Source organism: Buceros rhinoceros, unplaced genomic scaffold (genome assembly GCF_000710305.1).
Source record: "Buceros rhinoceros silvestris isolate BGI_N320 unplaced genomic scaffold, ASM71030v1 scaffold3303, whole genome shotgun sequence".
Taxonomy (NCBI): Eukaryota; Metazoa; Chordata; class Aves; order Bucerotiformes; family Bucerotidae; genus Buceros; species Buceros rhinoceros.
Window position 1 is genome coordinate 405 of NW_010405207.1, and position 10,767 is coordinate 11,171.

At 44.2% G+C, this 10,767-nt stretch overlaps 1 protein-coding gene across 1 annotated transcript; it reads left to right on the forward strand.

Annotated features, from left to right (window-relative positions):
- Positions 1 to 634: 634 nt before the first annotated feature.
- Positions 635 to 9,008, forward strand: PLA2G7 (phospholipase A2, group VII (platelet-activating factor acetylhydrolase, plasma)). The gene is made up of 10 exons (XM_010133628.1): positions 635 to 760; positions 2,972 to 3,122; positions 3,738 to 3,831; positions 4,365 to 4,433; positions 4,889 to 5,036; positions 6,487 to 6,600; positions 6,876 to 6,967; positions 7,381 to 7,554; positions 8,281 to 8,429; positions 8,798 to 9,008. Exons 1-10 carry the CDS (start codon positions 656 to 658, stop codon positions 8,899 to 8,901), a joined length of 1,200 nt encoding a protein of 399 aa, XP_010131930.1. The 5' UTR covers positions 635 to 655; the 3' UTR covers positions 8,902 to 9,008.
- The last annotated feature ends 1,759 nt before the right edge of the window (positions 9,009 to 10,767 follow it).

Consider the following 10,767-nt stretch of genomic DNA (forward strand, 5'->3'; position numbering starts at 1 on the left):
GGCCGGGGGCGGTCAGACCTTCCCAGGGACCTCTGCTGCGCGGGCAGCTCTACCTTTTTTCTGCAGGGATTAAATCCAGGCTTCGCCATTCCTCTTGGAAACATGGCTGCAGTGTTGGTTTTCTCCATGACATCCTTCTCCCCCGGATGCATAGGCCGGTTTTGTTTGCCGAGGAGCTGTAGAAGCGCCCCCCTCTGCTGCCCCAACAAGGAGGAGCAGCTCTAGGTCGTGGGCTGGTGAGGAGGATACTGCCTTAACATCTGAAACTCCTGGCGTTTGGGCTGGCGCTCCCCTGATTGTGCCCAAGAAGTGAGACTCTACTGCTCTGCCCCTCAGCACCTCGACCTCACAAGTGCCATCACAGCATCTCCAGCCAAACGTTTCCTCCCTGCCCTTCTGTTCAGTGCATGGTGTCACCTGATCCTTGGGATTCAGGACACTCTGCTCCAAGGAAATTCCCCAATAGACCAGGTCAGGTTGGTCACTTGGGGTTTCAGATCAATGGTTCTCATAAGCAGATTCTTGAATCAGCTCAACCTTGAAGTTCCTACTCCTGGATCTTCTTCAACACGCTGATTTTTTTCAGGATCACACAGGCCATGACAGTCTTTTGATTGCTTTGTGTTTTTCCCCAGATTTGGCAGTGAAGACACCGATGGAAATGGGGAGCAGCAGCACTGAGAAGTTTTACAGGATCCCTGAAGGAAAGGGACCACACTCAGTTGGATGTACAGACTTGATGACAGAAAATGCAGCTGAGGTAAAAGCTCTCAGTTCTTCCTCCTTTGGATTTAAGCCACAATGTTAGTGAAACAACCTGCTGTGGTTTTACAGATTAATCAAACAGAAGGTCTTGTCTGTGCGCAGGGATGCTCCGTGGCTGACACTCACAGCTGAGCTTTCTGTCCTCTCTGTCCCACTATAGGATGTGTACTGGGCATTTTGACTAGATGGATGTAACCTGCAAGCCTTCCCCGTGGCTACTTCCCCCCACCTCCTAATATCCTGGCCTTCCTGACTCCCCTACACAAGATACCGCAGAGGAATTGAGTCCTCTTCTCACCCACTCCACTGCTCCCTTCTGCATCGGGCTCCTGGGGAGACTCCACATGCAGTCTCCATGGCTGTAGCTGGTCTCATCTCAAAGATCCCAGCAGGATTTGGCAGGGTTGGGTGATGAGAATATGAAGTGTTTCAGCTGGAGAGCAAAGCGCAAGATGTCTTAAAATTTTATCTATCTCAAAAAGAACGGGATGTCAGTTCTGCAAGTAGCTGGTACAGAGAGAAGCCACGATAAGACTATGAGGACAGTAAAAGCCAGCTGATGAGCTCACTTGTGGGTTTCCATTTCCAATCCTCTTGCTGTTTAATTTTCCTATGAGAATACGTCTGCATTTACACTGTGGTTTTACTCCTCAGTCTAGCCAGGTAAAGTGGACCTGTGGAACTTGTGATCAGTTTGTAGTGGTTATTCATGTGTTTTCCTTTACTGAGCTGTGTTAGCAATTAGTTTGTCTTTCCAATCAGCTCACGTGTTTTTCTTAGATAAGCAATCTGTGTAATTACAATTCCCTCAGGAGTAGATAATGAACCTCTTTCGCCTTCTGGTATGCACTCTGTCACGTGGCGAAGTTCACTTGGGACTATTGTGGGATCAAGTTAATTGTCATTACCAGTATGGATGAAGGTTTGGTGCTTGCTTCCTTAGTGGCCTTTTGTGTCAAAGTTGATCTGAGTTTGATGAGTAAATAGAAACAGGCTTCATTAAACAAGCATTTGGTACTTATTGTGTGTGGAACTGCTAAACTAGTGTTCAAGAAACCAGACTTTATTCCGAAGCTCATGGTTTTTTTAGCCCTCAGCTTGTTAAAACGAAAGTACAGCTGGAACAAGACAGCGAATTTGAATAGTATGTTGCAAATTCCTTTGTGAACCAGGAAGTAAGAATGCAGATTACACCCGGTTCATCTGCTGGGAGGTCTGCTTTAATGTGTGCTATTAGTACGGTGCTGCTGTCTATGGCAAGGGAGGTTGGAGGATCCACATGAATGTGGGAATCGGGTGGTTTCCTGGAAGACCTGGAGTGCAGACAGTAAAAGAAGATTCAAACTGGTGGTAAGAAACAGAGGCAGATAAAACACGGGTTAACAAAACTGCCTGTAGAAAGAGTGACCTCTGCAGGCTTGTGAACATCATGAAGAGGAGGAAGAACAATATATTGCACTGCTCGGCTGTGTGCCTGCCCAGGGGCTCTGCTGACAGCCACGTGCTCAGTTTAGCTGGGAATATTATAGCCATGTTGACACTGTGCCCCTGACTCTACCCACATCTCCTCTGGTGGGCCGCGCTTCCAGAAACTAGTCTCAGGGCAAAATTTGTCTTGCTAACCTAGTGGAAAAATATACTTCTAGGAGGGTCCTTTTCATCCCCAAGTTTAGCAAGCTGAATTGCGTCAGCAACAGCTCCATGAGGCTCACTGGTGCAAGGGAAGCAATGACGGCTCCCAGCTGGAAGGGAGGAGGGGACACAGTCACGCCTGTTAAACTGATCAAACTGCATCACCGTGCTGTTCCCCGAGGGGAGGCATAGTGAGGAAGACAAGGAAAGATTCAGCAAGATGCAGAAACAGAGCAAATAGGTAACGAGTGTTGGTAACGATAAACTCAATTAAGTGGAGCCTTTTGAATTAGCCATAGGCTAATCTAGAGAAGGTGACGTGCATCTCTACCTGGATGCCAACAGTCATGCTACTGTAAATTCATTGCAGGGACAAAAAGACAGTGACATAGGATTGGCATCAGAGCCTGTATAGCATAATGATTTTCTCATGAGATTCTGCTAATTCTCTTAGGCTGTCATTCTTGCATCTGAAGGCCTTGACATAACTGTTTTTATCTTCCTTTTTCTCTGCTGTATATAAATAAATATCCATCTTCCTCTTTTTTTTTTTTCCCCCCACTCCTAATCCCAGGGAAGCTTCTTGCGCCTGTATTATCCATCATGTGATGCCACTGATAATGAGGAGGCACCGTGGATTCCAGATAAAGAGTACTATCAGGGACTCTCTGACTTCCTTAATATGTACCGAGTGGTAGGAGAAAGGCTTTTCCAGTACTACGTTGGTAAGACTCATTTTGGTTTTATTCCCTGACTAGGGCAAGGGCATGAGTTCTGTATGCAGGTTGTTGTCTCACTGCTCTGTGAGCAGTGTGTTACTGCTCCAGGACTGAAAATGAGTTTTTCCCAAAGAAGTATATTTGTTTGGGATAGGTTTGTGTAGCAAGGCTCAGTCCTCAGGCAGACCTGCAGTCATTGACTGCTGTAGATAGAGGAGTGTCTGGGCAAATTGCTTTAGGAAGAGCTTGGGTAAGCTGTGCCTAACGTGCTGGGATTTAAATCCCCCAGGGAATTGTGCAAATATACAAAGGTCAGATAGATACTGACATCTGAACACCAGTAAGACTTGGATGCCTGACTATTTATGAAAATCTGTTCTCACAGGGTTTAACGTGTGCTAGGCTGTGGATGGGGGGAGGCAAAGGAAAGTATCTCCTGCCACGTAGAGAGTATTTTCAGAATCAGATCTGTATTCGACTTCTGTATTTTAATCATGAGATTTGGTGCCTTATCTTCAGATGACAGCACTGAAATCAGTGGTCACCAGATTCTTGGGATCTCTCCTACAAACACTTTCTGCCCTTTCAGTAATAATGACACATGCTTTGATTTTTGTCTAGGTTCTGTGACCTGTCCTGCAAAGTCAAACGCTCCTTTTAAGCCAGGAGAAAAATACCCACTCCTCATTTTTTCCCACGGACTTGGAGCTTTTCGGTAATTCTGCAGTTTGTTGACAAGCTATTTTTGTTGTCTATGGAGACAGTGGTCTCCAAGGATGGTTCTGAACAGATTTTCAGTGGTGGGGAGAGATCCCTGTGGAGCTGAAACAGATTTGAAGAACAGGCTGCTGTGTAACAGTATGCCTCCACTGAAATCAACAGCAGTAAATAAAAGCAGGGTAGATGTACTTACTTGTGTTTTCCCTTTGTACTGGGGGGGTGAAGGTATTTGCTGACCTGTAAGCATGCTGTGAAGATTAGCTAGTTAAATTTTGGGCAGTTCTTTGAAGACACAGAGTGTCGTACATTTCAAAAACCATTAGCATTTTTCATTCTGAATAGATAGTGACGCAGCAACAGTGTCACAGCTGGTGCGAACGGGCTTTGGTGCTGGCCATACAAAAGCCTGCTCTAGTGGCTAGCAAATTCCCACAGAAGAGATACTGAGTGGGGGCTAGCGTGTATGCAGTGTGGTCAACAATTAAAGAGCAGGGTAACTGAAATCATTATGTGTTGTTTTGATTGCAGGACAATCTATTCTGCTATTTGCATCGAGATGGCCTCCCAGGGCTTTATTGTGGCTGCTGTGGAGCACAGGTGTGTATCCTGCACATCTGGGAGTTCTGATGGAAAGCAACGTTCTCCCGTTGAAGAGAAAGTTATTTATTCTCAAGAACTCAGGATTTTTTAAAAAAAGGAAAACTGACTTATCTTCTTCAGCCCTGCCCACACCCCGTTTCTCTGGCTCAACTCCTGTCTAAGCAGAGGGCTTAGATAAGCCCTTGAATGAAAAGTCCCAGGGCACATGTTGTTTGTTGTTCTTCAGGCACGCTGTTTTTCTCTTATTGTTAGAACTGGAGAATATAAAGGAGGTGGGAATTTTGGTGGGGTTATTGCATTATTTAGAAAGTCTGTCTACGCTCAGTTGTGACTGCAGCAGCACTGGTTGCTGGCTGGATCTCTGGAGATCGGTGAAATCTAAAACTTCTGCTGACTTCATCCCAAAGCAAATGGAATACCTCTCCAGAAATAACCTTTTGTTGATATTACAGAGATGAATCTGCTTCAGCAACATATTACTGTAAAAAAAAGTCTGTTTCTGAACCACAAGAAGAGTCTACATCAAACATGGAGAAGGAGTGGATCTACTACAGGAAACTAAAAACTGGAGAGGAGGAGCAGTGTTTGCGCCACAAGCAGGTACTCATCCTAGGTCTGGGCTCTAGGAAGCGAGGAGGAGTGGTGTGGTTAGGACTAACTAGCAGACGGTTCCTTTGGACATGTCAGCAGTCTTCTGTCATGACTCGGGGGATATATAAAATTGCACCAAGTCCTACATTCCCGAAGATGGGAAAGCCAACAACAGCTTTCTTCAGAGCACAAACTACTTCCTCAACACAGCTTTCTCATCAAGTTGCACTGTTGAGCTTAGTCAGCTGTTCTCCCATGGTTCCACTCAACTTTCTATTTCCCCTCTGTGTCTTCACACTTTTGCTGCGCAGCCCAGTCTTTAAGTGACGCAGCGTTGAATTCAAATGTTTGTGTGGCCTTAGGCTTACTTCACCTTTTGTTTACTGTTGCATAGCAAGATGAATCACGGCTGCTTTAAGGGAGGTGTTTGCTTCATCATCTTCAACATCCTTTAACATGTTTACAGCAGTGTAAACAATGCAGACTTTCTGACTGTAAGTACTTGTGATATGGCCATACTGACAAGCTCCTCCAGAGGCTTGACCTTTAAAATATGGGAGTGTTTTCTTCCAGCCAATGCAAACAAATTCAGCCATAAAGTTTCTCTTTATCTCCCTAGGCCATGCAGACAGCAGCACAAGTGTAATTTCCTGTATGCGTACAACATCCTACTTAGGAGTTTAAATATGTAATGTGTGAGCTTGCAAATAACCTCCAGAAGCTGTTGCCTGCAAATTTCACTACTAGAGAGTCAGGAGATAGAGATTTATTTGAAATTCAGACATCTTGCTGGCTGCCTACACACTGCAGTTCACAAGGATGCTACTGTTGTTTGGTTCTTTTTGAAGCTTTTATTTTACTGACATGTCAAAGCCAAAAACACTTCTTATACTACACGAAAACCTTTATTTGCCACAGCTGTACTACAGTTTTCAAGAATGTGTGTGTGTATATATATATATAATGAGTCAGGCTGCTTAGCTGTTCTTTATTTTGGGTTTATTCAGTGTAAAGACTGTTTCAAAGCCCATGTGCAGATGGGTCAAGTGATGTAATGACATTGCACATCGAAGCGAGCATGGGCAGGAGCAGTGAGTTAGCCTGCCTTGCAGTTGTGTAGCTTAAGCCTTTGCACATCCACCACCACCCTCTCTGAGTAGTGACAGGGCGAGGGAGTTGAAGGTCTTTGGTGCACATTATAGGGATAAATTCCTTCACGTCAGATGATCTACACAAGAGCTTCAACTCTTGGGACCTGGAAAAGTCAGTTTTGTTGTTGATCAGAACTGTCAGGGTTCTGTTTCATGGAACCGTTCTGCAAATCAGAGTAGTCGTTACCACATTAGACACCAAGGGGAAAAAAAAATCAGCCCAAGTGTTGTGTCCAAAGGGCCAGCAATCCCGGCAGCTGTCTGATCATTCTTTCCACGGCATGCCCCAACTTCTTTTTTTTCCCTAGGTGCAGCAAAGAGCACAGGAGTGTATCAAGGCTCTCAACCTCATTCTTAAAATCAATTCAGGAGAGGAAGTAATGAATGTACTAAATTCAAACTTTGAGTGGAATAGCCTAAAGGTGAGTGAAAGGCAGTGACAGCCTTTTGTTAAATGCCTAATAATGCTTCTGTTTCCCTCTTCTATTTCTAATCTGATTCCTGTAAACTATTCTGAAGATCACACCATAGATCTGTGAACATATTCTCAGATCATCCCAAGCTGGATATAATGAAGGAGCTGAAATGATGCTCTTTCTACTTCAGTGGGATCTATTGCCTAAAACAATATTCCCTTTAGAAAAAAAAAAAGTTTGGGAAAGAAGGTCTCTTACAGCACCTGGATTTTTTTTGACAGGATTCTGTTGATACTAGCAGAATTGCTCTGATGGGACACTCTTTTGGTGGTGCTACAGTTATTGAGAGTCTCAGCAAAGAACTAAGATTCATGTAAGTATGCAAAACAAGGCAAGAGACATTTGGAACTTGACAGTCTGGATCTTAGCCAAGATCTTCCAACTACTGATTAACTCTTGAAGAAAAGTTTCGGCATGGCTCTTTTCTCAAGTCGTGCTGCTTTCAGCTGTGGGGATGTGGTGGAGCATAATAGCTGTATCATGTTATATCATGGTACTGTGGGTCCCTGCAGAAGCTCCTGTGCCCAGCTGCACCTGGCAGTGGAGACCAATAAAAATAAGAGATTAATTCTCTTCCCCTGGGGTAGAAATCATATTGAAACAAAATGATTCATCAACCTGTTTGGTACATTGGGAGTTTCCCATGTCTCCTGCAAACCAAAGCATGCTGAGAAATTCCATACAAAGCTTTCTGCTGCTGTCAGAATATCCAGTTGGTTTTGACAGGTGTGGCATTGCCCTCGACGCGTGGATGCTTCCTGTTGGTGATGACATTTACCAAAACAGTGTCCAGCAACCACTGCTTTTTATCAACTCGGAAAAATTCCAGTGGGCTGATAATATCTTAAAGATGAAGCACCTCATCTCCAATGACACAAACAAGAAAATGATCACTATCAAGTAAGTGTCCAGGATCCATCATTTCTGTGGTTGAAGATGAATCTTTACAGTCTTGTAGCAGCTGTTCAGTTACATGTGACGGTGTCGCGGTTTGAGAAGGAGAACCACAGCTCTCTGGGAAGAAGAAAGCTGGACAACATGGGAGCATCCGGTTCCTCCATGTTGAACCCAGGACAGACGGCAGAAAGACAGACAGTCCCTCATGGCCCTGGTTGTCACTGCATATTTAAATTAGACAGCAGAGGAGACAGAGACCTCTCTGAAAGCAGCCAGGAGGGAGCCCTGAGCTTAAGATAGTTCAGGTGATCCTGCCCTGGGGCACAAGTTTTGCTGTGGGCTTCATGTGTCATTTTGGTGTTTGAACACTTTAAATAGCCGCCTGGGTGCAGTTCTGCACCCATCTAGTGAAAGTGCTGCCTATGGGGGAGCGTGTGGCTCTGCACCCCTCCTTGAGCAGAGACACAACTTGATGGCGACATTTTGCCAAGTCTACTATTATTGCTGTTGCAATTATCGTGATTTATAGTCAGCATGCACAAAACCTCCTGTGGTTAGGACAGAATTTACTGCTCATCTTGCCCACTCACGAGCTTCACCTGGTTTATCTTCTGCTAAAGTAGACAGCATAAGCTGTGACTGTCTTTGAAGTAGTCTCTGCGACCCATGGCATCTTCTGATCAGACGCCTGTGTTCTTATAAACCTGTTGATCGTTGTTCTGTTTGCAGGGGGTCAGTACATCAGAGCTTTCCTGACTTTACCTTTGTAAGTGGAGAAATCATTGGAAGGTTTTTCAAATTAAAAGGCGAAATAGATCCAAACGAAGCTATTGATATAAGCAATCATGCCTCGCTAGCCTTCCTGCAGAAACACTTGAGTAAGTATCTGTTTACATCAAAACACCGAGTTAATACGTAATTCCTATGAAGCTTTTTATATAACCACTCTGATTAGAACAACATCAAAAGTAACTGTGTTAGAAAAGTAAGTAGAAAAAAACATCAATCAGACTATTTCTAGAGTTTTAGTTACTTTTGTAATCAAAGCAAGTCAGAGGAGGAACAGTGCAGTTTTATTCTAATATGTGAAAACCTGAAGTGTCACTTTCCCCTCCTTAAAACAGCATGCCTCCCCTACTTTGCCAAGTTGATTCATCTATCCTAGAATTTAAAGAAATCAGCTTTTTGTACAGCTACTCTGAAAAATTATTCATTACCACTGGCTTTTCTTTTCCCTATTTTATAGGTCTTAAGAAAGATTTCGATAAGTGGGATTCTCTGGTGGATGGCATAGGAGCCAATGTTATTCCTGGTACCAACATTGACTTATCTCCAGCTGAACCTGAATAAAGAGTACAAAGAAATACTGGAAATGCCGCAGACATCAGGACACTAATGTTAGCTAGGCATCGCTCAGCGTGTGATGGTAGCACTGGCCACCTACACAGCTTTTGGGGGTGCGGAACATAAAGATAATGTAACCTAACACCTTATCATGAAAACATAGTGAGGTTTTATTTCAAATGAGTTAGAGGATTCTCTGAAATACCGCAACAGGGTAACTGCTGCTTTACAGGCACTTCATCGTCATTTAAAAACTCTTTCTGGTTTTGACTTAAAAATCAAACTAGCAGAGAGAGATTAAGCTCCAAGGAATTCAACTGAAGTTCTGCTTACCAAGCTTTCAGTCAGGCAAGCCTTTCTTGCAGTGTAAGGAAAAAAAAAAAAAATCTTTGATTTGTCTTTTTTACTGCTTAGCATTACAAATGTGCTCTGACAACAGTGGAGGGTTGGAGCAGGCCTTTGCTCCTTTTAGTCGGAGGAGACAGTGGAAGAAGGTCTTCACTGAAGTCACAGTAAAAGCTCCAGGAAAGAGTTTAAACGAGCAACAGAGAGAGGTGTTTGTTCAGACACAGGACTTCTCATGTGAACTTAATCCACTGACATTTCAGATCTGTGTTTCTTGCTATACTCAGAGGACATTCCCATTCCAGAAGCTGCTGAAATGGTCACTCTTCTTGTAGCAACTGTAGTTCCCTGTTGGCAAAGCTCCAAGTAGTGCCTCTCTTGATAATCCCTGTGTCACCACTATCACTCAGTCACACTGCTGTAGATGAAATTACAAAAGAGATGTGTCACTTCTACCACTCCCTTTAAAAAGGAGGAGGTAAGCATTGCTCGATCATCTCCATGTCCCTCATGGTTGTAACACTCTCCAGCCACTTGTCTTTGTCCAGGTCCTAGCAGTAATTTGTCCAGTCAGTAGAAGCAATGGACTCTGTGGTTGGTTAGAGGTGGCTCTGACTTTCAGAGCAAAACTCTTTGAAACTGCCACATGGAAGGGTGACTTGTAGATGACTAAGCTTTGCAAGAAGGGGGACTACTTCTGCCTGTAGCCTACTTGTTTTAAAAACCAGGTTACAAACAAAGCAACTGAAGCAAGGGGAACAAAGCAAAGCAGTTAACAGTGTAATTAAATATTTATATAATCTGTGGTCTTGCAATGAGATTGCAACAACATCTAAGACTTGTTTTTCAGAATGTAATTAAATTCTCTCCAGCCTACCACCATGTATTGTCTCTATTAAGGGAATCCACGTGCAAGTGTTTCTTTTACTGAGTGAGAGCTAACACTTGAGATCTGCTGTGATACTCAGCCAGACTACTACGCTGTCAGAGATCCTGGGTTCCTAGAATATTATGGCAGCACGGAAAATCCACAGCCCCTGAAGGGGGAAGAACCTGTGCTACACAGGAGCATGGAACAGGAATAGAAAATGAAACCCCTTTTCAACACCCTGGCAGGGTCGCAGGGCACTGGTCTGTAATGGCAGCTCAGGGCACGGCTGCAGCTGGCAGCCACTGTGAGAAAGAAACAAAGGAGTGTTGTTCGTGTATGATAAGAACCTGATAAAGTAAACGGGAGGTAGTCTTGGGAGAGGAGAAAGAAGCCAGAGGGCAATGAAAAGAGAACAAGAGCTAGACAACGGGCCGTAAAACAGTGAATCTTGTGGGCGTGACCCCGGCAGGGAAGAAGCTGATGTGAGAAAGAAGCAAAGGAGTGTTGTTCGTGTATGATAAGAACCTGATAAAGTAAACGGGAGGTAGTCTTGGGAGAGGAGAAAGAAGCCAGAGGGCAATGAAAAGAGAACAAGAGCTAGACAACGGGCCGTAAAACAGTGAATCTTGTGGGCGTGACCCCGGCAGGGAAGAAGC

What these genes read in the sequence shown, in the direction of transcription:
- PLA2G7 (XM_010133628.1), top strand. Translation starts at nt 656, where the DNA reads ATGGAAATGGGGAGCAGCAGCACTGAGAAGTTTTACAGGATCCCTGAA. An exon ending in AAGAAAATGATCACTATCAA is followed by an intron (nt 7,555 to 8,280) that starts GTAAGTGTCCAG and finishes TTCTGTTTGCAG; the next exon opens with GGGGTCAGTACATCAGAGCT. An exon ending in CTTCCTGCAGAAACACTTGA is followed by an intron (nt 8,430 to 8,797) that starts GTAAGTATCTGT and finishes CCTATTTTATAG; the next exon opens with GTCTTAAGAAAGATTTCGAT.